The sequence below is a fragment of the Aspergillus pseudonomiae genome, assembly GCF_009193645.1.
Source record: "Aspergillus pseudonomiae strain CBS 119388 unplaced genomic scaffold BDV37scaffold_130, whole genome shotgun sequence".
Classification (NCBI taxonomy): domain Eukaryota; kingdom Fungi; phylum Ascomycota; class Eurotiomycetes; order Eurotiales; family Aspergillaceae; genus Aspergillus; species Aspergillus pseudonomiae.
Window position 1 is genome coordinate 1 of NW_022476122.1, and position 25,415 is coordinate 25,415.

General features: G+C 50.7%; 7 protein-coding genes across 7 annotated transcripts; 3 read left to right on the forward strand and 4 right to left on the reverse strand.

Annotated features, from left to right (window-relative positions):
• The first annotated feature begins 4 nt into the window (after positions 1-4).
• On the forward strand, positions 5-2,584 carry BDV37DRAFT_40955 (adaptor protein STE50). The gene is made up of 3 exons (XM_032090593.1): positions 5-530; positions 590-751; positions 829-2,584. The coding sequence occupies exons 1-3, from the start codon at positions 263-265 to the stop codon at positions 1,854-1,856; spliced, it is 1,458 nt and encodes a 485-aa protein (XP_031935412.1). The 5' UTR covers positions 5-262; the 3' UTR covers positions 1,857-2,584.
• On the forward strand, positions 2,475-3,249 carry BDV37DRAFT_264154 (uncharacterized protein). The gene has a single exon (XM_032083637.1). It carries the CDS (start codon positions 2,791-2,793, stop codon positions 3,097-3,099), a length of 309 nt encoding a protein of 102 aa, XP_031935413.1. The 5' UTR covers positions 2,475-2,790; the 3' UTR covers positions 3,100-3,249.
• BDV37DRAFT_40918 (Na+/H+ antiporter Nha1) lies at positions 3,144-6,619 on the reverse strand. Its single transcript, XM_032090591.1, has one exon. It carries the CDS (start codon positions 6,333-6,335, stop codon positions 3,189-3,191), a length of 3,147 nt encoding a protein of 1,048 aa, XP_031935414.1. The 5' UTR covers positions 6,336-6,619; the 3' UTR covers positions 3,144-3,188.
• A 1,807-nt stretch (positions 6,620-8,426) lies between these two features.
• Positions 8,427-11,127, reverse strand: mvp1 (sorting nexin Mvp1). The gene is made up of 6 exons (XM_032090592.1): positions 10,517-11,127; positions 9,713-10,459; positions 9,511-9,632; positions 8,854-9,447; positions 8,567-8,788; positions 8,427-8,517 (listed from the first exon to the last, which is right to left on the reverse strand). Exons 1-5 carry the CDS (start codon positions 11,025-11,027, stop codon positions 8,579-8,581), a joined length of 2,184 nt encoding a protein of 727 aa, XP_031935415.1. The 5' UTR covers positions 11,028-11,127; the 3' UTR covers positions 8,427-8,517; positions 8,567-8,578.
• A 467-nt stretch (positions 11,128-11,594) lies between these two features.
• BDV37DRAFT_264190 (uncharacterized protein) lies at positions 11,595-15,479 on the reverse strand. Its single transcript, XM_032083638.1, has 3 exons — positions 15,236-15,479; positions 12,395-15,186; positions 11,595-12,342 (listed from the first exon to the last, which is right to left on the reverse strand). Exons 1-3 carry the CDS (start codon positions 15,285-15,287, stop codon positions 11,644-11,646), a joined length of 3,543 nt encoding a protein of 1,180 aa, XP_031935416.1. The 5' UTR covers positions 15,288-15,479; the 3' UTR covers positions 11,595-11,643.
• Positions 15,480-15,710: 231 nt separating this feature from the next.
• Positions 15,711-18,668, forward strand: BDV37DRAFT_41061 (uncharacterized protein). Its single transcript, XM_032090594.1, has 2 exons — positions 15,711-15,916; positions 15,975-18,668. The coding sequence occupies exons 1-2, from the start codon at positions 15,752-15,754 to the stop codon at positions 18,531-18,533; spliced, it is 2,724 nt and encodes a 907-aa protein (XP_031935417.1). The 5' UTR covers positions 15,711-15,751; the 3' UTR covers positions 18,534-18,668.
• Positions 18,669-20,227: 1,559 nt separating this feature from the next.
• amdX (putative C2H2 transcription factor (AmdX)) lies at positions 20,228-23,881 on the reverse strand (the record flags this gene model as incomplete). Its single annotated transcript, XM_032088329.1, has 3 exons — positions 20,228-20,313; positions 20,374-23,739; positions 23,803-23,881. The coding sequence occupies 3 exons, from the start codon at positions 23,879-23,881 to the stop codon at positions 20,228-20,230; spliced, it is 3,531 nt and encodes a 1,176-aa protein (XP_031935418.1).
• Positions 23,882-25,415: the final 1,534 nt, after the last annotated feature.

Below are 25,415 nucleotides of genomic sequence, written 5' to 3' on the forward strand. Positions count from 1 at the left end.
CCCCCCCCCAGCCGCCCCGTAACCGCCATTCGTCCCGTCCATGTGGCACGCTTTCTTGGCTGAGACTTCTTCAGCTGCCTATTTGATCTTGATCTCGATTGCGACCGTGAATCATCGATCTCAATACTCATTATCCCACTGCTGAATATACCGTCGTCTTCTTCCCCGTCTTCGTCTCTGCCTCCCCACCGGGCCGACGTCCCCTCCGACCCCTTCGTTGTGTCGTGTCGGTCCTTTCCTCGAGGAATCACTCGCCTTCACCATGTCTCTCCATACATCCTACCACGCCGACTCCGATGCAGACGACGAGTACGAGCGCAGTGTCATTACTTCCCCCCACCTGGCCACCGACTCTGAGGCGTCTCCCTCTGAATCCGACTTCCCCTCTTCCGAGCAGACCCCGACCACATTTGCAAATGCCGACGAACACCCTAAATCCCCCAGTACCATCATCTCCGAATGGACAGCCGAAGAATGTGCCCACTTTCTTGCCGCCCTCGGTCTCCGTCAATATTGCCAATCCTTCCTCGGTGAGTTCGACTGCCTAGAAAGAGGAGTGGGGAAAGAACCGTCCACTGATGTCTGGCAGAAAACGAGATCGTTGGGGAAGCGCTTATTGCTCTGAAACATGATGAGTTGAAGGAAATGGGGATCGCTAGCGTGGGGCATCGATTAACGATCCTCAAGAGTGTCTATGAAACGAAGGTGAAACAAGATATTCCGCTAGATGCAGACCATTACATTCCTCTTTGTATGTCCACTCCCGTGTGGGAAGTCATGTTGGACGGTTCCCAGTTCCGCCTTGCTAATCTCCATTTGTCTTGACAGCGGCGGACCAAAGTATGAATGAAACGGCTTCACAGGAAGATGTCGCACGTTTGATCCAGTCCATTCGGTTGCGAGATGAACGAATCGTCACCGTCGAGTCCGAGCTGCGCCGCATGGCGGAGGACTATCGTCGGCTGAGAGAGGAGCTTTTGCCGGTTTTCAAGATGGCCAAGGACCGTTCGCAGCCGTTGCCCCCTCCCACATCCATGGCCAGTTCGGGCCCAGACGGATACCACGATAGTCAGCAGACGCTAGTGTCGCCTTCCGGGATCACTCTCCTGGACCGCTCAGCTACCCTCTCTCGACAAATCTCCAAAAGACTTCACACAGGGGGCACCACCCCCAAGAACAATTCCCCCACTCATATCCCACCCTCAATTCATGAAGGCCGTATGTATCACGACAATGGCGTGTTAGACCCCTCATCGGCGCTCTACACCAATGGAAAGTCGCAGTTGTCCCCGGGGATCCCGTCTCCCACCTCTCCGGGTGTCCACTATACCGCTGCGCAGACGTTGGGGTCTCGATCATATCAACCCACCCCCAACACTAGCCGCAGTCCCTACGACCACCACGATGACGCCTCGACAACACAAACCCGTGAACGTTTGAATCCTACACCAACACAACCAAACCGCCCCGATATCCCGACCCGGTCAGATTCCAGAGCTGGTAATGGCGGTGACCCACCAAGCGTGGAAATATTCAAGTCATTCCGTGTCTCCATGGAGGATCCCTGCTATAAGGTTCTTCCCGCTGCCTTGAAGAAGTACAATATCAATGCCGACTGGAAGCAATACGCACTGTATATTGTGTATGGCGACCAGGAACGTTGTTTGGGCTTGGATGAGAAGCCGCTCATTCTCTTCAAGCAGCTGGAAAAGGAGGGACGGAAACCGATGTTCATGTTGCGAAAACAACTCCAACACCCTGTGGAAAGCAGCTATCCGCCAGTCAATCCTGTGCCTAACAGTGCCGGATTTGAAAGCAGGCAGGCACAGATCAATTTACCCGGCGGAGTGCTATGATGAGTCTGTTATGAGCCTCGTGGGACATATCTCCCCGCTGCAGCGTCAGCCCTGAACAAGATTCGTGACATTACTAGCTGTTGCTTGAGATACCCTCTTTCCAAGCGATCATGTTTTCATCCTTTACCTTCTTCTCATCTTTCGGTACCTTAATTGCTCCTTGGGCCTGAAATTTTTAGTTCATAGGGTGTTTGGTGTTTGTGTCGGTGTTTGGCAATTGAGGATCGGAAAAAGCAAAAGACTTGAGCGTGGTAATCTGTTTTACTTTACTCTTGTGTTTGGGCCCTCTATTCATCTTCACTTCTTTCACACTTCCTTTCTCTGGATAAATTTTAACTATATCTCTTCCCTTCACATATTCGCTTCTCTTCACCTGTGGCTTTCTATTAGCGTTTTTGATCTCTTCTTTCTTCACCTCTTTGGATCCTTGTGATCAATCTTCTTGTTTCATGAACAAACAAGCTGCATGCATGGACTTCTGATGTATTATCACACTATACCATATCATATCCTATCATATATGAAACAATACTATATTTGACCGGGAACATTGTCAGAATCCACTTCTGTTGAAGGAAACAGCGGAATTCTTCTACACATGTATGTACATTTTTATATTATATTCCGTCTCTATGAAGATGACTGTGATATAATTATCTTTCAAGATGGTCTACTATTGGGGAAATGGTTACGAAACCTAGCCAAGGAAATAGCGTCAAGTGAGCCAATGTCCAATCTGTATATACCCTGAGTTAAAAATAGAGCCGCAGCCGCCCTTGTGTGACAAGTACAATAATCAAAGAAGATCACGCAATAAAACGATATAATTGGATATTGACCAGACAAATAATTACACCTGGGAACGAATGATACCAGAAAGAAAATACTAGTTGAATAATTAAGTTACACTGAATCAGAAAGCTCTATACACAACATGAGCAGACATGCACAACACATGCAACAGGCGCTCAAGAATGCAGAAAGAAATAAAAAGAAAAGGGGACAGCTGATCAGCCACCCAGACGACGATATGATAAACCCTGGAATCTATCTTGTGGTTGTTTTCAGACCGCAGGATTATTGCTTCGCTTCTGCTTCCGCTTCTGCTTCCACTTCTATCTCTTGTCTCTTGTCTCTTGTCTCGTTTCTAATTGCTTGGTTTCTGGTCACACCGCAATTGTTCGCTTCCCACCGTCCTCTTCTCAATTTCTTTTATGTTCTTTTTTTTCTTTTCTTGCTTTGAAAGAATCACTAGCCCTCTGCATGCCTCGTGGTCGAATTTTCATTTTCATTTCATTTTTTTTTGTGGGGGTATGAGCCGGTCAGGTTTCCTTAAGCCTCCCGGCCTTTCTCTCCTCCCCATGAGATTGAGCGCTGATGCGCGGAGCTCGAGGAACTCGAACCGTTCCCTTGGTTGGTGTTACTTCCATTTCCACTATCGGAGGGCTTCGTCCCTTCTACGAACTGGACTTTGCTACCGACACGACGGAACCCCGTGTTGTCATCGCTATCAGATTCCACCGCGGCATCCGACTCATCGGAATCATCCGAGTTCAGTTCACCAAGAGCGGCGAGACGACGACGGCGTTCCGCAGGTGTTTCTCCCGTGTCGTCGTCATCTTGTTGAGGTGGACGCGACAGGCCAGCTATTTCTCGAAGTTGAGCCGGAGGCACACGCTCAGTGCCATCGTCTTCAGAGTCTCTGCGTGAGCGAGGGCGAGAGGGGTCGAGAGTACTGCGACGCTCCTCTGCAGCCGTGCCACGGGTGAACCGGGCCAATGAAGCAGCAATGTTGTCGCCAGGCACCCCTATATCAGACCCGTTGCTTGACTCACTGCTCGATACAGATGCAGCTCGGGCAGGTGTTGCTTTTTCATGTCGTGTGTCTCTGGTAGCATCACCAGCAAGAGACTCCTTGCGCTCCGCGTTCCGAGCTTCGTCCCGGGCGACCTCCTTGACATGCTGGGGTGCATCTGTCTCTTCCACCAGATCGCGACGCGCTCTGGGACCAAGATTGCGCAGTTGCTGGACGAATTCATGCTTGTTCATCCTGCGACCCTTGTGGCCAACGCCCTTCTTACCAATGTCGTCATCGTCAGCCACGGTGAATCGGAGACCGTCGTCCGTTAGCCAGTCATCATCCGCTGTCTTCTTCTCTGCCTGCGACGGCTCTCCTTCACCGTCCATGCCGAACCAGGTTCCCATGCGGGTCAATCCACGCCGGACAGGCGCTCCTGTCTCCGGTTTGTCGGTTGAAGGAATAGAGTACTTCTTGATCACCTCTCCATCCTCGTCCTCGACGATGATGGTGTTACCGAACTGATATGCATGAGCTGAGCGAGACTTGCCCTTAGGTTTCTTGTTAGCAGCGGTAACAGCCTGCTGCTCTGTCTCCGGAGCCTTCTCGGCTTCTTGATCATCCGCCTCTTGAGCGCGACCCTTTCCGAGTCCAATCCACTGGCCAAACCGCTTGCGAACCTTTTCAAGGGGGTGGCCAGTCTTCTCTTCTAGAGCTTCTTCGACTTCCTCCCCCTCTGACCTTGCGTGTGGCTGGCTCCGGGACTTGGCAAACTCTCCCGACTTGTCCTGCAGCAGCCTATCACGCTGTGCTTCGATGTGTCGCTGTCGCTCCTCGGGCGTTATGTGACTAACATCTTCTGTCTTCAGAACATTTCCTTCTTCATCTTCAATGATCATATGATGGCCTTCCAGATAAGCCTCCACAATCGGTTCTCGTCCGAACTGATCTCGTTCTTTGGATGGTGGCGAGCTTTCCCGTTCAATTTTGTCGCGCTCCTCTTCCTCCTCTGCGTTTTCACTTTCCACAGTCCGTTGGGGTGCAATCGCTGACTGACTGATTGGGCCACCCGCTCCAGAAGCATGTCGACGGCGTCTGCGGGGTCTCCGACTTGACGTCCTACCGGCAGGTGACTCCGTATCTTCGTCCCGAACCCGACGCAGGAAATTACCAGGAACTCCGATCGGGGGAAGAGTACCCGGGGGATACTCCTGCTCATTCGAAGACGCATCTGTGTCATCCGGCTTCCGGAAGGACATGGAGCCTTTGGCTATAGATTGCACACGAGGCAAACGATTCATCCAAGATGGACCCTCATCATTTGCGGTGGTGTAAGACAGCGTGATGGTCAGTGTGTTGATGCGCTTTCCTAGCGTGAACACAGCAATCGAAGAACCATGGACTAAGATGGACGAGATGACCATAAAAGTTGTGATGGGCCAGATAAGTTGGACGATGTAATAATCGGCCATACCCGCTTTTGGTAGCTCCGCCTCCGCCAGGGGCTGCGTGCTGTCTGTTTCTAATTCAGCTCGAGCCAAGATGGCGGCGAAGATGGCACCGACACCAATGGGTCCGAAATGACCAGCGAAGAGGGCCTCACGCCAAGTTTTCACATCCGGTATGATTGGTTTTAGAAGTAACATGATGGGGATTCGGCGGAAAAAGATGACCAAGATGGCGATCACAACAAGCCTCCATGGGACAAGGCCGAGCTCCGGTGCGTTGTACATTTCCCAGGGGATAATGGATCCAAAGTACACGAAATACGCCAAGTTCAGTAGAAGGTCAATAACGTTGGATACGTGAGACTCTTCGGTTTTCTCCGTGAACCATCCATCGTTACTGAAGCCAACACCTGCCGCGAAACCTATCAAAAGGTCGTCCATGCCCAACAAGCTCCCAGAGCCGGCGCAAAAGACCGCCAGCACGAAGTAGAAGACGAGGAAGCTTTCACGGTCAATCAGCTGTTTGCGTTCGGCAAATTTGATGGCATGGCGGGCGAAATAACCAATGAGGAAACCGTAGACGGCGCCAAAGATACACTCGTATAAGATTGTGACACAGAACCAGTGAAGAGATACTTTGCCCGCGTCTGGGCGGTAACGTAAAATGTAGAAGGATAGGTAGATGAACGGAAAAGCCATACCGTCGTTGCAGCCAGACTCGGCCGACAGCAGGTCTCGCAAATGCTTAGGCACACGCTTGGCGAATTTACCTTTACCGACGACCGAAGACGCCAGCACGGGATCTGTGGCTGTCACACAAGCGGCGCATACAAGACTCTCCAGCCAGCTGAGGGGAGGAACCATCCACCAGATGAACAAGCTGGTAATAAGCCAGCCCCAAGTCATGACCGGCACCAGCAGTAAGAAGACGGACTTCCAATGACGGTTCATGTATGATTTCGGCAATTCGACACCGACAGCGAAACATTGTACGACCAAAACGATACGAGAGCACTCAAGAGTGATCTTATCAATATTTCCCCATTCGTGGGGATTGAAGAGATTAGCCGCATGTGGCCCGAAGATGATCCCGCATAGAGTAGCGACAGTTGCTTCGCCGATGTACAGCTTCTCCTTGACGAAGAGAGAGCAAAGCATGAACAGGCCGGTGAAACCGCCCAGGATCATGTAGGCCAGATGCGGCTTATCTATATCCAAATGATCCCATGCCATGATGTTGAAAGGTGTCCGGGGACTGCGACCGCGACCGCGACCGTTGTCTGTGTGTCCTTCCGCGACCCTTGGCTGATTTCTGTATGCCTTCCCCGGTGTTCCTTTTTAATTATTATGTAAAAAGGAACTATCGCAAAGGGTTTCCGACCGATCGGACCGCGAGGTACTCAGTCAATAGAAATGCGCCTCGTGAGATGGTGAAACCGACGCTCTCGGCATAACTCGGGGAGGGGTGTTAAGTCCGAAACGATGACGGATGAGGCGGGCGAAAGCAGGGCGGACACTTTTTCTCCCAACGTGCCTTCCCTTGCTGCGTCCTGTAAGGGTGAAAACGCTTAATTGAGGGAATACATGCGATTGGCAGAAAAACACAGAGCTGGAGAATATCAAATCGAACAGGAAAATAGAATATTCAAAGGGAAAAAAAAGGGGCGGAGATAGGTAGGAACCAGAGTTGATTCGAGTGCCAAGTGAAGGGAAGAAGGAAAACAGTTTGATTGGAGAGGGCAGAGACTTACCAGATTGGGCAACTACTACTATTCCGGCTGAGCAGAACGACCAGTAGTATATGGGATATACACTCCAAATGGTGTACCAACCAGGAGATGCCTTCTGGAGGGAACAAAAAGGAAGCAGGATAGAAGGAACAGATACCGAGAGAAAAGAAACGGGACAAGAGAAGACAAGAAAGAGACAAGCGAAGGACAAGCGAAGACAAGAAATGACCAGAGGCAGGACAAGACTCTGGGCACTCCAGAGAAACGAGGAAGAGAAAATTCAAGAAACAAAGACCAAGACCGTGACCCAGGCCAAGACCATCATCCTGGCGCTTGATTTGATCTGGAGGAGGAGGTAGTGTCTTCGGTATGTAATACTGCGCTCAGTTCTGGAAAGCGTGGGTAGATCCTCTGCTCTGGGCGGCGAAGATTGCAGGGAAGAAAGCAAATCAGATCCGCGGCTGAGAGGAGATACTGGCGGGGATTGGCAAGTCACGGGCCCACCGGCTTATTCGCGGAGCGAACAATTTTTGGTCTTGGCGGGCGGACGCACTCCACCAGGCTGGAAATTTTACCGGTATTATACCCACAATACCACTACTCAGTAGCACCGTTCCCGATCGCAGTTGGTGAATTACGTATGTTTTCCCCTTACCTCCTGTACCTGAGAACGGCAGGATTCCCGAATATATACGTAGGAGGAACTCCCACTACCCCCCGTACAATCCATGGATACCTCAGGTATAAGTTGTCCTCAGAAGTAGTACGTGTTACAGGTCCCAGAATTTGGTCCACGAAGGAAAATCGATACTAGTGCCGTGAATCGAGACCTATCTACTGCATCAATCTGCAACTCCTCGTCATTCTCTTCCTCTCTCAACTCACTCCAGAGTCGACCACATGGCGCTCACCGTGACAAGATCTGTGAGGCCCCACGCGAAGCATATTTACAGTACTGTGCCACCTGCAGAAGGGTCGGTTCTTCGATCTCGAGAAATTTAAGTGCAGAGGCCCCATTCATGGATCTTTCTTTTTTCGTAATCTCCACGACATCCGCCCCCATCCATGGGCGACTGAGCGTCTTATCTCTCCCGGCTCAAATTAATCCTAATAAATTAGGGACCTAGGATGATGGAAGCTCCCGTGCCCAGCCTTGCAAGGCTGCGAAGGGCATTTCCTAATGTCCGGATTGGTTGGCACTACTAGTTAAAAGGAACCAACTCCGCAGTGGAGACCCCAGTCACGCTCTCGCCCGCCAACAACCAACTCGTGTTGGCCTTCTACTCAGACTATGGCCGGAAGAGATTTGCCGAGGAGTCACACGCTATGCATCGTGCATACGTCTATGAACTCTGGTTTGGAGCACATTAATCCCATTCAACGGTGTTATGGGATCTGTCAGATTCCGTTCTACTCAGTGCAGTCGATCTTAATGATGTATCGGGTCATGTTTCTCACTCCCAACAAGCAGCCCAACCACATTCCAAATTAAAGGTATCAATCCTGACGGTCCCGGAGGACCACGAAGAGACTTCAAACAAGAACAATGCAGTAAGCGAGACAGGATACATCGCAAAAAGACCGCTTCAGAAACATCAGGCTAAAAGGATCCCGTACTCTTCCCCACGCAATCCTCGGCGACCGCGGCAAAGGGAATAATCAACGTATACACATACTAGACACCACTAAAAAAAGTCAAAAACGTCTAGACCGGCCTCCTGCATTGGTACAAACATATCCTTCTTCTCAGTCACCCAAGGGCATGCCTTCGACCTGGTCACTTAATGACCGCCAATTATCTGCCTGCAGCTCGGCATACTTGACCCGCTCCTGACTCCAGTCCTGGTGAAGTCGGCTAATATGATACTGGCTCTGCTGGAAATATGCTATTTCGTCGCGGATGCATTCTTTGATGAAGACACCGCGCGCATGTTGTTGTACAATCGACTCTTTGTCCTGCAAGTCCAGCAAACGCGACGTCAGTAGAGGATGGCAAAATAAGGCGTGGAAGGCCTGCGTACCTTGATGATTGCATCCTCGACCTTCTCGATCTCTCCGGGCTTGACGGTACCTTGAGGTCGGCTTCTTAAATCCTGTAGCTTCCTCTCGTTGCTCTCGATGCGCCGCTCCAGTTGGGGAATATTGTTCCGCGCGTAACGGTCTCGGCGGTCGAACATATCCCGCACACTGACTAGACAGTCTCGCTGGCGCTTCAGGTCTTCCAACACGCCCTCTTCCCAGGCACGTGCTTCATCCTCCAGTAAGCTTTGACTAGCTGAGAGATGATTGGCAGTAGCTTTGATACCCTCATTAAGTAAAGGAACGTCGTTGGTATCAATCGCGTACGTGTCTCGAGTCACCTCCGTGAGGGATTGAAGGGTAAGCGAGAACCGCAGGTGATCAGCCGCAAGGCCTTCATTGCGCTTGGCTAAACGCTCAAGTAATGTGCACAGGTTGATGTAGATTTCTGCAGACCTCTTAACACCGCCCCTGACGGTCTCTAATGTGTCCGGAAGTGTAGAAGGCAAGGAGTCTTCGAGATCAGGGGGAAGGTCTCGGCCAGTAAATTCATCTTGCACCGAAATCGTGGCTTGCTTCCGCCACACAGACAGTTCCTAGTATCGGGTCATTATTAGCCGTACATTACAACTCTTCTTTGAGGCTCTAGTTCCACTTACAGTAGGAACGGTCAGGAACATGATCACGAGTTGCTCCTGGCTAAGGACCGGGTGTCGAATAAGGGAATTGGTAAATCGAACGAGTCCACGGCGACGCTTTTCGAGAAATGCATTGGAATCCGCTGCAAGGTGAGTGCCATTGACTTAGATTTGCGGAAAAAGGTGAGTAAGCTTATTTTAGAAAGCTTTTGCTTTGACATACCTGAAAGTCTCTTCGGTGGAAGAAGAGGAAGCTGTCGGAACGGGTACCGTTTTTGGAGACAGTCCAACAGCCAGACGAAATCACTGTATCGCCGTACCACTGTGCTCCCTCTACGAGGGGACTTGACCTCGTAATTGCGATGCTGGAACATGAACATCCCCTCCTTCTCCGGGAGTAGCGTCACTGTCACGAGTTCTTCCACCGGCGGGCTTGCTACCCTACCTATCCCCAGTGACCGCCGACGGGGATTCGAGTCGCTGTGATCACTACTAGGAGGGCCAAAGCTTCCAAGGCCAGCCCGGGCTGTTCCTCCAAGTCCACTATCACTCGGTGTATTGCCAAAACTTTCCCCCCACCCAAACCCTGAGCCGTGAGACGGCCCAGTATCCGTTTGGCCATTCGCGCGGTTGCTGTTCGAGATTTCATTGGGGTTGTTGTCCTCACCGGCTCTACTAGACCAAGCGTTAGTAGCGGACCGAACACTACCATAGCCATTCAACACTGGATGGTCGGATTCGAGTTGTGTGTGGGCATGTCCGCGATGCAGCTCTGGAGTACCCCAAGGGTCAGACTCCAAGCCTGTCATCGATTCTCGTCGGGATCGTCGTGAGTGAGCTGAGTTGGGTGCTTGCTGGGGTGACGCAGGGCGAGGGGGAGTAATCGGCCGCTCTTGCGACGGCGCAGGGGTGTTGGATTCCTGTTTTGCGCGCAACGCATCAAGGTATAAGCTTTTCGGCGCGGGGAGCTCTGCAGTTAAACTAGGTTAGAATACAAGTAATATACTAGAGTTGAATATATCTTTACTCTTGCGCCTATCATCAACCGCGTCCAATGTAAGATCTTCCCCTTCTTGCGCAAGGCCCACGAGTGCCAGAAGAACGTTGAACTCGCCACGTCCTAGCCCATTTGCACTATCGATATCACCAGAAACAACAATATTGAAAATTTTTCCTTGGTCAGAGGCGCTGATCCCGCTGCCGGACAGAATTTCCCTGACTGAAGTCAGTCCAATACCGGCACCAACGCGATCGCCAGTACTGAGGACCAGGTCGTAGGCATCGATATAACTTTCGGGGGCATCCGAGTCCGATAGCAAGGTTTTCACGAGCTTATGCCTGGCCGTTCTTTTGTTGGCATTGCTATTCCACGGCGAGCCAGAGCCCAGGTCGTCATCGTCGGCGAAGAGGGAGGAAGAGCCTAGGTTGGCATTGCTACCAGTACCAAGAGAGGGTTCGTCGGCGAAGAGCGAAGACTTGGACCTATGAGCCGAACTACCTGCCGAGGAGTCCTCGGGTGATGTGCCGAACAAGGACATGGAGGGAAGGAGCTTCTATGAGGGGAAGCCGGCGAAAAGAGGAGGTGTTGATCCAACGGTATCCCGTTATGCAGCGGAGTTCGGTCGGAGGCGGGAGAGATAAGGTAGGTGATGATGTGATGGGGCCAAACAACGGCTAGCCTACACTAGTAACAACCCCAATACCGAGGTCCGATTGCGCAGCTGAGCAGGGATAACAATTAAATCTGAAAATAGAAACACATTAGAACGAGAAAAAGACCGGCTCTTCCTTGAATGGCCCTTTCTGGAGCAAGAGCCATGAGATGAAGCTGCAGCAGTCAGTTCTTGGAAGTGAGGAGAGGCGGAGAAGCTGTTTGGCAGATGGTCCACTGATGGCACTAAGCAACTTTGGGCCACCCGACCACCTCAGTGTCCATGGCACTGTCCAGGATTAGGGTGGTTTATTTGTTTGTTATTGTTACCTCTATTCTCTTTATTTATTTATTTTTATTTTGTTTTCTTTCCTGTTTAATTTTTCCTTTTATCAGAAACTTCTAAGTTCTATTGAATCATATATCCAGTGCTTGTGATAAATACTGTACATTTCTCATATCGTAACTTCGGTAATGGACCGATTCCATTGGGTATCTATACATCAAATTCCACCCTCGCTGGAACTCTCTGCTGCTGCATGGTCATTGCATTCTCTGCCAGGTTCCGCACACGAAACCACGAAGTACCCATTCTGTACTAATAGATCCTGCCAATCTTGCCCACCTGTGGCGAGAATAAGAGTGGGATTGGCATCAGGAGGAAACCATCGCTCCTTTCGTGTTTCGGCTTTGCTGCCACCCTCAAGTGCCGCGCGACTCGCCCTTGTTGTTCGTGCCCTTTTTGAACCTTGTCCATGCTGAGAGAGTAATCCGCTCAGTTGCATCCGATACTGCTCGAGACGAAGATCAAACGCGATAATCGCACGCACGTACGGACCGAGGTCTTCACTGATAGGTCGTAATCCATTTTCGAACGATGGACTCAGCCGTCCTGTTGGGAGAGGGAATATATAATTTGCTCTCATGACTGGCTCAAAGGCTCTGGTAAATTCTGCCTGCTGGGAATTCGTGAACTTGGGTTTGGTAACGTTTTTGAGAACTCTATTCGCTTGTAATGATTCGACGTTGGCTTCGCGACATGGCCGGAAAACTCTGCCCAATAAAACCTCGAATGTACTTGCGATACTCGTAGACAATGATGAGTAATTGGGCACGACATCGGCATGCAATAAGGGATAACCGTCAACATAGTTCGCTTTTTGCTTCTCCGGCATTGGAGGTATAGAAGTATCGAGAGCATCCTCCTAGAAGTCAGCATGGGTGCAAGGTAAGTGGTCTATGAGAGAGACTTACCAATCTGAGATCAAGCGAACAATCAAGGCTTAAGACGTCAAGGGTACTTCTCATATCCATGAGGTTGGACTGATACTGCAGTCTATCAAGTCGTTCTCTGTTTGACGCAGCTGGTGTAGCATGCGATACATCCGTGTCTGACATTCTTTCCGCATCCTGTAGACTGAGATCCCACCAAGAAAAGGCTTCTTGTTGCGATTCGACCTCACCGGCTAAGCCTTTATTTAAGAGCATGTCACGGCTGAACCAGCCCATGAACGGTTCGTACGAGTTCACGCTGATCACCCGGAGCGGATAACCGTCCTGGTCCATATCGGAACCTCGGGGCCATCTGTCAATCATCCAATCAAGACCAGATTTTTCACTACCAATAGCCATTTGACACCAGAAGTTTAATTCTGTGATTGTTCGACGTAGATCTCCGCCGGTGCTCAGGAAAAGGTCGTTGACAGCCTCGCGTTTCAGCATGTGACCTTCATTCGCAGCTAGCAGAAGACAATAATCAACGACAAGGTGCTGCGGTGGGACCCTATATCTGAGAATGGCATGAAAAGATATATCCTCAAGTGGGATTCGACTTTCATCATTACAAGTTATAATGATTGGACGTTTTGATTGATTGATTAGCGCCAATACTCCCGACCAGAACTGCTTGTCTTCCTCAAAGAGAAGGTCCGCTTCCTCCAGAAGGATAAAAGATTGTTTCTGACTCCGGGAACGTTTCTGATCTATTTGATTTACCGAGTTTTGTCTTTGGGCCTTTTGTTCCTTGCTAGCACTGTCAGACGTGGCCTTGAAGAAGCCCATCAGTTTGTTCTGTTTGGGATCGTATGTCTCATCTTTCGGAGAATCAATATCGGAAGATTCGCGGCTAGGTTTCTCGTCATTACCATTCATGTTATGTACGAGGTGATTGCGAGTCATATCACCAACGCGTTCCACAATGTCCCTGGCACTGCGGCGGTTGCCCGGATTGATCTCGAACACCTCAAAATCCAGCTCCTTTGCGGCCGCATAAATGGATGCAGTCTTTCCAGATCCGGAAGGACCACTTAGAAGTATTGCATTGGACACACGCCCCTTTTCTAAAGTCAGATCACCAGAGCGAATAAGTGTTCTCTTCGACGAGACTGTTACACCACCGGCTAACTCATCTTCCTCTGATTCGCCGACTTCGCCCATTTCAGATGCCTCATCCGCACTGGAAATGATGAATCCATCCAGATTCTCCGTCTTCTTGCGCTTCTTCCGTTTCTTTTTGTCCAAGCTTCGTTTGGTCTCTCCATCTTTGGAGACTTTACCGGTGTCGACAGCAGACACCATAAGAAATCTTAGCCAATCTCGTAGCATGGAAGCTTCCCTGGTTGTCTGGAGCACTTGCCCAGTTGAGGTCGGGGCGTACTTCTGAGTCCAGAGATAACTGTCGCACTCCCCACGGTCAAAAGCAGTCATCGAATTTGGTATAGATGCGTATAGTTTGGCAATAGCGGGATGACATGTATCACTGAGAGTGTAGCTGTCTGGGCTTGACAAGGTAGACTGGGATAATTGTCCGGCTATTGCCTTTTGTAGGATATTTCCGCTAGCGACATGCCTCTCAGGTATTCGTAAGATTTTGTCGGGCTCCTGACATAACCCTTGCATCCCCGGCGAGAGTATGCTCTCTCTGTCTTGAACGCTAATAGCAGCCATCTTGGACTTCCGCCGATCCATATTTGAAACATATTGGAGATTAGGTTGTCCTGCTTGGTTTCCACGGACATGGATAAAATCTCGTGGAGGCCATATCGGTTGCATTGGTTCTGGAAACTTAGAAACTCGCTGTGGCAAGGGGGTGCGTATGGTTGTCTCGATGACTCCTAAGCTTGGTGTTGGAGGGTTATGAGACGTTAATGGGGCCTTAGTGACTCCTTCCTCCTCTTTGTCCACCACTGGAGAATTTTGGTTGCTAACCTGAGGTTGCAAGGAATCAGATTTGCGGGTCGCCTTCTTTAAAAAGAATGGATGGGTAGGTTTCGCCGGTTCGTCTTTAGGTGCAGGACGAATAGGTGGCTGATGTTTAACTGGAGGGGCGTATTTCGCCCGGCCACTAATGATATCGTCAATGCGTTTTCCCAAGCTCTCTGCAGCATCATTTGTGTTGGAATATTTGATGATCACTACTTTATGCTTGTTGCCCCCTTCTTTTTGAGAACCTGATTTGCCGCGCCCCTTATCCTTCTTCCGCGTGGACTTGTCCAACTTATCCGCGACAGGCGAGCTTAGAAGCTTTCCGTTAGGGTTTAGTTTGATGGTTTTCTGTCTTGGGGACCTCCTAGGCGTCGCCTTATTCAGCGTAAAATCATCCTTTGCGTGAGAGCTATCATGAGGAGCCGCGACTTCGGGCGAAGGAGTTGAAGGGAGAGCCCTAGCTTCAGCTTCGGTCACCATAGGGCCATCATCTTCAGCGGGTGTAGATATACCATCGACCGAAGTGTTTTCACCGTGGGAAGTTGACGGGGGCCCTTTAGCCGTGATGTACTTGGCTATGGAACCATCCGAGTGACTTGCATCGTTGGACTTATCAGTCTTGCGCCTTTTCCTGCGGGGTGCATTGGGATCATGTTCGAGCATCACGACGTGTCTGTGTTCCGGGGAAGGTAATTCATAGAATACGGGATAGGGTGAAATATATTCGCTTGTTGACTGTTTATTTATAGACAATGGGCTGCCATTGTGAAGGAGGTCATGTGAAGGGAGTAAACCGTCTCCTGGGAGGCTCTGAGGGATAGTGTTGGCTGGTATTCCTAAGTCTATTCTGTATGAGTATTTTGAAATACAGGAATGGGGGAGTGAATTGACCTCTTCGAAAAAAAGGGTGAATTGCTCGTTGCCCTTCCTGTCCCATTGCCATAGATCACGGCGACGTGTTAATTCGATGAGCTGACGCTCATCGCCCGATCACCGTCAGATTGAACAACAAATTGTACATGCAGAGTAAATATAGCAAGCAAGCTGGGAAAGAATGTAGTAGGGACTATAAGGAAATCAAAGGTATATGGGGGCCCAGTGTGCAACAGTTGAGACAGAGATAGGCATAATTGAAGCACGAGATTGAATGCACCAAAAGAACGCGAAGAAGCGCGTATTCCCGCGCGGTCAGTCTCTCCTCCTGTACGTCATTTACTGTACCTTAAGTGTATCGGAGGTACACTGTAATTTAAAGCTAGCCTTTTTAGGCCTAGCATCGGAATCGCGGAACAACATAGGACCGGAAATTTTTCAAGATGCATCGAAATGGATTTCTTCAAGAGGCTAAACTTGCTCAGCATTTCAGCGGCAACGGTCGCGTACGTTAAAAAATTGATATCTGCTGCCATGGATCTGCAGCCGCCATCGGTCTTGGCCCAATTGCCTCGCCCCTTGCACGCATCCAAGGGCAAAACCCATATCGGTGAAGTCTATAGTCTCTCAGACTCTAAAAAGCGCAAAAGATATGAAGTTGCTGTCGCAGTCGATGGGGAGGCTGTGAACATCTACAATGTAGGCTTGACCGGCTTGCTGCGTCCTTTGTAATTCATGCTAAGCGCTTTGATATTAGATACAAACTCCGAAGCTGGTAACCTCCTACGCTGTCCCTCCACAATCCTCATTCTCGTGTGAGCCATGCTCGGTGCGCAGAAAGCTTTCGGACAAATCGGTCGTGAAAAGACAGACCTACGTTGCGGTTAATCCTCAGAAAGAGATCAAGTGCTTTGTGGAAGAAAGCGGTGGAAATGGGTCGAGCGCGCCTGTCATCTCTTCCTCATCTTTCTCCGTGAAAGACTCTAGTAGTCCAACGGTTTTTATCGGTATCGTCCCGACAGGGTCTAACGAGGAGGAGGAAAAGAACCCATACGATATTTTGACGGTTCACCAAGACGGCCGTGTCCGGAGACTAGCAGCGGATCTTGACAACCAGCACTGGAGTCTCCAGCATAGTGAGCTCGCAAAGATCTCTTCGTCTCATGCTGTTCAAGCTTGCTTCCTCGTCGAGTTCGAAGACGCCAAAAAAGCCCTGTTCAAGAGAAGGCAGGATCTTGCGGCTTTGGCTTTAGGGGATCTGGTGGACTCTAACGTGGATGAACCTTCAGTGCTGTTGCTCGTTTCGCGTCCAACTGGTTCCGAAGAAATCAAACTGAGCGACGTCAAGGTCCATATGTTCTCCGTACCTGCTAAGATTCCTTCTCAGGGAAGGAGTCTTGACGAAAGTCAAAAACTGAAGCATCTCCTGACTTTCAGCATTCCAGACATCAAGGGACAAGAGTTATTTGAAAGCAGTGGCTTGGAATGGGATTTCCATACCGGATCGGCAGGGCTGAATCTATCCTTCGCTAAGGGATTCGTCAACTTCGACCTTTCTCAGTACAAGCCCACCGTGACCTCGCAATTTATCCTCGAAAATGAGAATTTCTCTTCTTTGATGCGCATATCTCCCCAGTCCGTCATTGGTGCCGGGAATTCGATCGTCGCTTTGTTCGATACACAATACAAATCCATCCAGCGTAGCATCGCCATTGACGACATTCACGGAAATACCAGCTCCAAGGCACGGACAAGGTTCATCAGTTACTATGCAAAGCTGGGAATTGCTGTAGCGACCAAGGGAAACACCCTATTTGCGTTCGACCTGAGCTCGTCCAATTCACTTTCGGGTTCTTCACTGAAGCGGTCGAGAGACAGCCTTCTGATTGACGCGATTGGACGCGGTATCGGATCATCCACCTCTCAGTGGGATGTGGCATCAAAGAAGCCACGGACCGATCAATTTACGTCGTTGGGCCTCACCTCAGAGGAGCAGGTCAGTCGGTGGAACAAACTGGTCACTGACCTGCGCGCGGCCTCGAAGTCGCAAAACGGGGACGCCTTCGACAGTGCAGTGCAGATGTACTTCAAGGCTAGTAACTCTGATGCTCTGCCAAAACAGTACGTCAATCCAGAGGTCATGCTGTTCTTGCTCTCTTGCATCTTCTCCTTGAAGGATGCCGTGAACAAGGACCAATTGGCCGTCTCTTCGTCGTCACAGCTGTCCATTGACGTCTGGCCCGAGCACACATGCCAGTGGCTCACTCAACTGGGCCATCTGTCTCTCGACAATGTCGAGATTGCCGTACGCCGATCACTCAAGCCCCGTATCCTGCCCGCATTGCCAACAGGATCATTCGTGCAAGCTCTCATAGACGCGGACCCCACCCTCAAGCGCCTCATCGACATCCTCCAGGGTCCTGTCACATTCAGCTCCGACGAATTAGCCTATACGCTCAAATTCTTCCTCAACATGGCGCGCTCCCGTTCCGCAGCCCTCGAAGAGACTGCCCACGCCATAACCGCCGGTGAAGAGAACAGCACCGAGGCCATTCAGAACCCCGAAGCCACACTCCAGGACATCTTCCGCGGGCTAAACACCACCCTCCAGAAGATCCACATCCACCCACTCCCAACGATCACCACCTCCATCCGCTCCACCCTCTCCAGAACCGAGATCATCGCCATGGTCCACCATCTCCGCCTCTCCCTCGCAACAGGCGGGTACGCATCCCGCTTCACCGAAAACCCCCCCACCCCAATCTGCCCTGACCAAACCACCCCCTCCCTCACACTCAACACAATCACAGACCTCCTCAACGTCTCCGTCGACGCCGTAGGCCCATCCGGCTGGATCTCCGCCACCGCCTTCGACGACACCCCAACCCGCGAGATGGACCTGATCGCAGACATGAAATCCGAAATCTCCGCCGCCCTCGCGGGCGTCGAAGAAGCCTCCTACCTAAAAGGCGTCCTCGGCGAATACCTCCGGTACACAGATAGCGTTGCCAAATCCGCCAAATCCGCCGCAACCCGGAAACCCAAGGCCCGCGACGAACCAACGTCGTCGCTGGTGCGTCTCGAGAAACTCAACGGCGCAGACGTGATGGTCTTCCGCTCCGCGGAGGAAGAAGGCTTCGAAGGCGACGCAAGCGGCAAGATGCTCCCGTTGTCGCTGAAGGCTGCTTCGACGGACGTCAGCAAGACGAAGGTGAAGAAGTCCACGGGCGAGGTTCAAACGAGGAGTAATCGGGAGATTGGATATTTGCGTCGCAAGGCTGTTGGGAAATACTCATTCGAGAGACTCATTGTATAGATATCATATTATACATACTACTTTATTGTTGCACTATCATTCCAAAAAGTAAATTTGAGAGAAAGTCTGGCTGAGTTGGCTGTTTAATGTACATAGATAATCTAGGTTTATGCATTATACTGATTGTCACGATTATGATCCTATCGACATTCTTGGTTTCACTTGAGGGCGACACTCGCAGTATATTTTTGTTCAGCCGATTCTCTATATCTTCCATCCGGTACTGGAGAATACCTACCCGTTTATAGAAGAATAACTCACGCCTCCGGTACGTCTATCCAAAATGTCCCTTGGACCATACCGGCGTCTGACTTAGAATATCACCTGGCACCGGTTTAAACGGTGGCGACTCAACTTAATACTGACCTACACTTAGGGGTTTGCTCTGTTCAGGTACGCATTAGTTGTTCTCTCTTTGGAAGAGAAAGGTGTTTCTATCGTGATGAGTGGTTTCCCATTGATGGTTGTCGTTGCATATGGCCCGGTGTATTACGTATTCCTATTATCTTGGTTGTCCGGCTCGTGGGCTTACCGATGCTTACAGATATTCCACGAGTGTTCATAAGATGGGTTACGTTGGTCTGGACATTACGGGGACGATTTGATACAATGTTGAGGGTGATATATGATAATACTAGGTAGCTAGGAGGATACTTGGTTACGGTTAGTCTACTCAGCAGGCAGTATGCCTATTATTACCCATTTCAATATAGCGTCGTGCGCTTGTGTGAGAGAAGTCAACGTGTAGCTGTATGTCACTCGCATTGGCCATGTAAATATCAGAACGCACTTTGATTCAATATGTACATCATGTATGTATGACTATATATGCACAAAGATGGGGTAGATCAAGGCATTCGCCAGCATACTTTAGGTTTCTTTTTTCATGCTGTGAAATCATGTCATCAAAACTGGCCTGGGTATCGTGAATATCTCAGTCCTTCACTTCTCACATGGGTGGTCCCGGTGGTTTCAAACATTCGTGGAACATGGTGCAAAATACATGGAAATAGCATTTCAATCGTCATAGCCGAGCAGAAACGCAGTCAAATGGAAATAACACAAGGTAAACCGCACGTTGCGTGACACAGGGAACAGTCGTCCATGGCAGACACCAGGAAGAGCCAGCGTTGTCACACAGTAAGGATAACTGGAATGATATCGAGTCGCACAAAACCGGTGTACAACCCGACTGACCGGTTAGAGTGATGCAACTCCACCTCGCAGGATATGCTCGGATATCACTTTGCGTATTGTCGTAACAGCGTGTATCGAATGCTCTCATGGGGGAAGGGGGGAATATGATTAAAAAGGAAAGGAAACCAGAGACATAGCGCCCACCCGAACAAGAACAAAACTCCACAAAATCAGCCATCGTAGAACACCGATCAAGTATGCGTCATAAGGAACATGCATGGTAAGGCCCGGATAGAAAACCGCAAATCGAACTCAAAAAGCTAGTGTAACAGAATCAACTCATATGAATGCTAGACGATCACATGAGATTTTGTCTAAGCAGCACGAAGCCACCAGCACCCGAATCAAGACCACTTCGTCTTACTGCACTGAAACGGAGACGAGGGAAATAAAGTAAGCGAGCAAGGCCACGTAACCCTATACAAGGTTGTGAAACCTTAGTAGCAGGTAAATACAAAAGAGAGCAGAAGAAAACTGGACCACTCAAGCCGGTTGATTTAATCCGTTCTCATGGCCGAATTTTCAGCGCGCTCCTTCAGTCGCATAGCTTGCGCTTCGAGAGATCGAGCCATGAGCTTTGTGACTGGCCGACAGTTAGTTTGGTCTGAATCACGCGAGTCGTATTGAAGAAGATTGAACTCACCTGGCCAGACAGCAGCCCTGTCCAAAAGGCTTGCCGTGGCAATCAGAATCTTACAACCATATCCCCCTTCCACAACGCTAGGTAGCCGTTGTAAGACACTCAGGGTAGACACAGTTGCACTGGTTTGTACTTCCGCTTGCATCTTGGTTTCAATACTAGCGAGTATCTCCTTGATCTTCTCCAAGAGCTTACAATCCTCCTCTTCCAGCAACATGACCTTCGAAGCTTGGACCAGGTCAATTTCGTCACGCCCTAGCAGCCCCAAGTAGGGGCCCACTCGCTCCTGTACAGTTGTAATCCACTCGGCAAGGACTTGCGCACAGTCAAAAGTACACATCGCGCATTGAATGGGCAAGTCTCGGCATGTAAATTCCGCGAAAGTATTCCCGAGCCGGTCTGACATAGAGATTGAGTCTGCTGCATAGAAAGCGGCTTTCCGTAAATGCCTCTCGCGCTTTGACTGGCCCGGACGGTGTACGCCCATGAGAGTCGTCTGCATTGGATGCCCTTGCGTAGGAGTCTTGGATATTGCAAGGTCCGCTACCCCGAGGTCTGCCACTGAATCGCGGCGGTTGTCCATGTGAAAGACGCTTTCCGTGATGGACGGATCTAGCACATCCGAAGGAACATCTTCCACGTGATTGACGATGTCAAAACCTCGCGCGAGCTCGTCCGCCATGGCACTCCAATCCCGTTGCCAAAAGGCTTCTTTGCAGCGACCTAGATTAACGAACAGCCGAACATAAGCCAGGTCTAGTAATGGGATACTATCTGCTGAAAGAGGGCCTGCCCCAAACGGATTCGGCCGTTCCAAGCTGTGGATAGGGTTGCTCGCCCAAGCAGCCTGCCACGCCCGTAAAGCTGGCTCAATATGTGCTTGCATGGCATCGGTTTCGCGGGCAGTCCACTGTCGACCCATGTGTCGCTGACGAGTCTCCCAAATGTAATTATGCAGAGCGTAGATCAGGACGAGGCAACCAAATGTGCTGGGCTTGAGAGCATTGTTTGACGGGTCTTCTGACGTAGTAGTATTGCTGGTGGGGGTCTGCGATTGACTTTGCTCCCGTTGGCTGGCGGTCAAAAGCGTCGTCAGAGCGGAAGGGAAGGACATGCCCTTCTGGAATGCAAGGTGCCCGCCCTTCTTTCTCCACGCCTGAGGCGACTCTGCTGCCCATATATCTTCCTCACATGGAAGGTCCAGGCGAATCTCAGAATTAGTTAATGCAGGAGCGTGATTATAGGCGGACACTAGGAAGCAGGAGAGGGCGAAGATGGCGTAAAGAGTGCGCTTCCGTTCCTCGACTATTTTCCAATCCAACCAGTCCTTTCGTTCCTTGGAGGAGGCCCAGGCCTCAGAGTCAGGACTGGCGCCTGGAGAACCATCTCTATCTCCGAGACCGGCGTTGAGATAATCCTGAGGTAGATCTTTCGAATCTAGATGATGCGTCAACTCGGCGGCTCGAGCAAGGCTGACTAACGCTGCACAGTGCGTACTCGCGATGTCGGCTGAGGTTTTGTCGCCGCAGGTATGACCGTAAATGACGTTCAGAAGCATCGCCTGCACCAACCAGAGTGGAGTGTTGTGGACCGAGTTGTCGCGGACAGAATTGGCCCGACCAAAAGCGGCGGACATGTCTGCTTTCCGACGTTCTTCTAGATAAAGCTGGATCATCTTTTTAGCAGCTTCGAAGAGGTCTTTGGAAGCCGCGGTGTCGTATTCGTAGAGCGCACCGATGGCTGCCATGGAGAGGATCAAACAGCCGCCACCGCCGGCAACACCAGTAGAACTTAGATTAAGATGGCCGCTAGGGGTTCGTAAATTATTCGTGTACTCGGGGGCTTGAAAGTCAAGGGTCGGGATATGGAGAAAGGGCATGTGCGGGTGAAAATAGGTGATATAAGCTGAGATATAGCGTTGCATATCGGAAGTGCTGGGCAACGGACCGGAACTGTTGAAGCTGCAAGAGCGCGAGAAGAGGTCACGGCTGTGAAGCATGCCGCTAGCTGGCTGAGAATATTTGCGGTGGTTGAAACCGGTGGGTTGGGCCATACTGGCTAGTAGAGCCTGTCGGGTGGAGTCTGTAAAGGTATCGGTTGAACTTGAGGAATGGTGAGTTCGTAGGGCACTATTCGCGAAAGGTAGGTTGAAAGGATTAGGAGAGTCTCCGTTGGTTGCCATAGAGGATGATAACATACTCTGCGAATGTCCTCCTACCATGGGCTGGCCCACCGAGGTCATGGAGGGAGGGGTGGCATAGCTTTCAGCAAACGGGTTTTGCGCCATCAGAGACTTGGGCGAAACAGTTTCCGGGGGGATTCCTAGATCATTAAAAGTGGGAGATGTGTAGTCAATGAACTGATTGGAAGACGGTCCGGTATGGGGTGGAAACGGGTTGTGCCAGCTCGCTGATGAAACGGAGTAGCGGTGCCCTCCGTCCATCATGGCTTCACTGATGCCACTCTGGCTCCCGGTGCTCATCGCCGAGGGCGATGATTCGTCAATTACTGACTCGTTACCTTTCCCCATCTGCATGGATGGATCGAATCCGTTCATCCAATCAAAGCTGAAGTCATCCTCCATCATAGGATCGGTGGGCGGCATCTGATGGGCACCCTGGGTGTACGGCGAGGAAGGTGAATCGTTTCCGTACCCTTGGGGCGAACCGCCAAAGTGCAATTGGGCCGGGTTGATGGTGCTGTGACCCATGAACATATCTCCCAGGCTGACATCGAAGCTACCATACACCGGAGCCGTACGCAACCCGCCCGAAAGATCCATCGGTAGTCCATGGGTTTCCAATTTCGTCAGGCCATTCACCGGGGGGTGAGCGGAGCTGAACCCGCGATAATCTAGATGGGATCCCACCGGTGCGGAGCCTAGACTAGGATGGTAGGCATGGCCGTGGGTGGGCGCCGCTGGCGCGGGGTTGGTGGTATTGGGCAGTCCCAGAGAAGCGCCATCAATATGACTAATGGTATTGGCTCTGGGGCGCATGGTGCTGGACGTGTTGACAATGGAGTTCTTGCGCACACGATTCGTCCCCGTCCCAGCGGCTCCCGTGCTTTCTCTCCGGGCATTTCTGGGTCGCGACGACGGAGTGGTGGTCATGTGTAGTTTTTGCTGATGTCTCAAGAGCAGATCACGACGAGCAAAACAGCGCGAACAGTCCGGGCACTCAAATGGCTTCTCTTTAGTATGCGAGCGCTCATGTCGTTTGAGATGCTCCAGCCGGGCAAATGAACGGCCGCATGTTGTACACACATGAGGCCGAGGCTTATCAGTTTTGGGTGGCGGGACGTTGTTCTGCGTCGTCGTGACCTGGCCGTTCGTTTCGGCCTTCTTTGTGTTTTCCTTGGTAGACGGCGCTGACGATGCCTGGTCAGGAACCGCAACAAATGATTTCCATTACCACGGAAACAAGCACTCACCAGACATATCTCCGGGAACCTCGCTAATACTCGCTAGATCTTCGGTTTTGGGGCTGGTGGCCGGGTCCTGACCCACCATTGTGTCTAATAACATCCTTTTACTTTCTCTGTCAAGATCGCTCGTACAGACACCGGCTTTGGCAAGTGGTGTTTTCTGCAGCGTGAGCGAAAATGAAAATGAGGGGATTATAGAAGGACGTCACTAGTGGTAATCGGCGAAATCCTCTCGCTAGGTAGGGGCCTCAGAAGGTCACTGCAAACACCCTTTGTCCCTGGACATTGACTGCTTTCTGCTTTTCGGTCGAGTCAGCCACGTAATCGGTAAGAGTGACCTCTGCACAAAGTAATGAATTACGGGGCGGGATTGTCAATGACACAGATTGCTCCCGTTGAGGCGAGGGGGTTATAAAGGGACTGGAGTATTGTGGGCAAACCAACCAGCGCAACGAATCTAACGGGCGACAACGGTGGAATTAAGCTTATGAATCGATCAAGTGAGACCAGTGGTTGGAATGAAAGTGCGACAAATTCAAGCGAATTGCCCAGTCAAGGAGAAGAGAGGTAGCCGAGGGAGCAGATACCACGAGGTTAAGTTGGGCTGTGGCGAAGTGGTTCCTGGGGAACTTGAGCGAGGTGTAATCAGTAGGGGTTAAGGTTTGGGGGCAATCCAGAAAACGAACCACGGATACTAAACTTACAGAAATTGACGAGAGCAAAAATGACACGAAATGACTTCATTCACAGTCAGTTTGTTCCAGACCGTAATATGGCGTTGGCGTAAACCAAATGGAGCAACAGGAGTAACTGGTCCGACGTTTGATGCGGGCGTTCTCGTCGAAATCGATCGGATGGGGGCCCGCCGGAGATAGCCGAATTGATACGGGACTTGGACTGCGAATCAATTGCTGATAAGCCAGCGAAAACGTATGGGGAAGAGCAGCGTTGGCGAGAAGAAGAGGAGGGAGGGGGATGAAGGAGAAGAGAGAATGGGAAGTGGGATAGTGGGGGGAAGAGAAGCGGTTGAAGAAGAAGGACGATCCAAAGGGACAGAAAGATGAATGGAAGTTGAATCAGATGTGCCGGGAGGAAGAGCGAGAGAAGATGTAGTAGTAGTAGTAGTAGCAGTGGTAGTAGGGAATCGTGGTGAATCCGTGTACTTTACCTACTAATTAGAGGTTAGTCGTCCGAGACTAGTCGCAATGGATTCTGCTCGCTGAGTGGACTGAAAGGGAAAGCAGTGGGAATGGTCGCACGAGGCAGGTAATAAATGGGAAATGGGGGATAATCCCTCGTCAGCAGTTGCTCCAGAACTTTTTGGTTAATATGCAGACGATGATTGCTTGAAAGGTGACAGATGCTCGTAACTCTGCCACAGACTAGCCGCTGAACTAACTCCTTACCCCAGCGACTGTCGCGGGATAAACCACGAAACACACAGGCGCCCTGAGAAGGATTAGTCATGGCACGCGCCCAATCATGCATGTTTGGGTGGGGCCACTGGCATTAGTGCACCGTCGGTTGCAGGGGAGCATGGGCCATGACAGGGCCAGAGCCAAGCGGACTGCCCCACGCCCCGGTCACGGGGGAGTGGATGTGGTTGTTTGTTAAGTTCA

Coding starts and splice junctions, on each gene's coding strand:
- BDV37DRAFT_40955 (XM_032090593.1), top strand. CDS start 263: ATGTCTCTCCATACATCCTACCACGCCGACTCCGATGCAGACGACGAG. Junction 531..589: donor ATATTGCCAATCCTTCCTCG/GTGAGTTCGACT, acceptor GATGTCTGGCAG/AAAACGAGATCGTTGGGGAA. Junction 752..828: donor AGACCATTACATTCCTCTTT/GTATGTCCACTC, acceptor TTGTCTTGACAG/CGGCGGACCAAAGTATGAAT.
- BDV37DRAFT_264154 (XM_032083637.1), top strand. CDS start 2,791: ATGAGCAGACATGCACAACACATGCAACAGGCGCTCAAGAATGCAGAA.
- BDV37DRAFT_40918 (XM_032090591.1), bottom strand. CDS start 6,335: ATGGCATGGGATCATTTGGATATAGATAAGCCGCATCTGGCCTACATG.
- mvp1 (XM_032090592.1), bottom strand. CDS start 11,027: ATGTCCTTGTTCGGCACATCACCCGAGGACTCCTCGGCAGGTAGTTCG. Junction 9,448..9,510: donor TGTTCCTGACCGTTCCTACT/GTAAGTGGAACT, acceptor ACCCGATACTAG/GAACTGTCTGTGTGGCGGAA. Junction 8,789..8,853: donor TCGAGGATGCAATCATCAAG/GTACGCAGGCCT, acceptor CTGGACTTGCAG/GACAAAGAGTCGATTGTACA.
- BDV37DRAFT_264190 (XM_032083638.1), bottom strand. CDS start 15,287: ATGGCAATGGGACAGGAAGGGCAACGAGCAATTCACCCTTTTTTTCGA. Junction 15,187..15,235: donor TCACCCTTTTTTTCGAAGAG/GTCAATTCACTC, acceptor CATACAGAATAG/ACTTAGGAATACCAGCCAAC. Junction 12,343..12,394: donor GTTCGCTTGATCTCAGATTG/GTAAGTCTCTCT, acceptor GACTTCTAGGAG/GATGCTCTCGATACTTCTAT.
- BDV37DRAFT_41061 (XM_032090594.1), top strand. CDS start 15,752: ATGGATCTGCAGCCGCCATCGGTCTTGGCCCAATTGCCTCGCCCCTTG. Junction 15,917..15,974: donor AGGCTGTGAACATCTACAAT/GTAGGCTTGACC, acceptor CTTTGATATTAG/ATACAAACTCCGAAGCTGGT.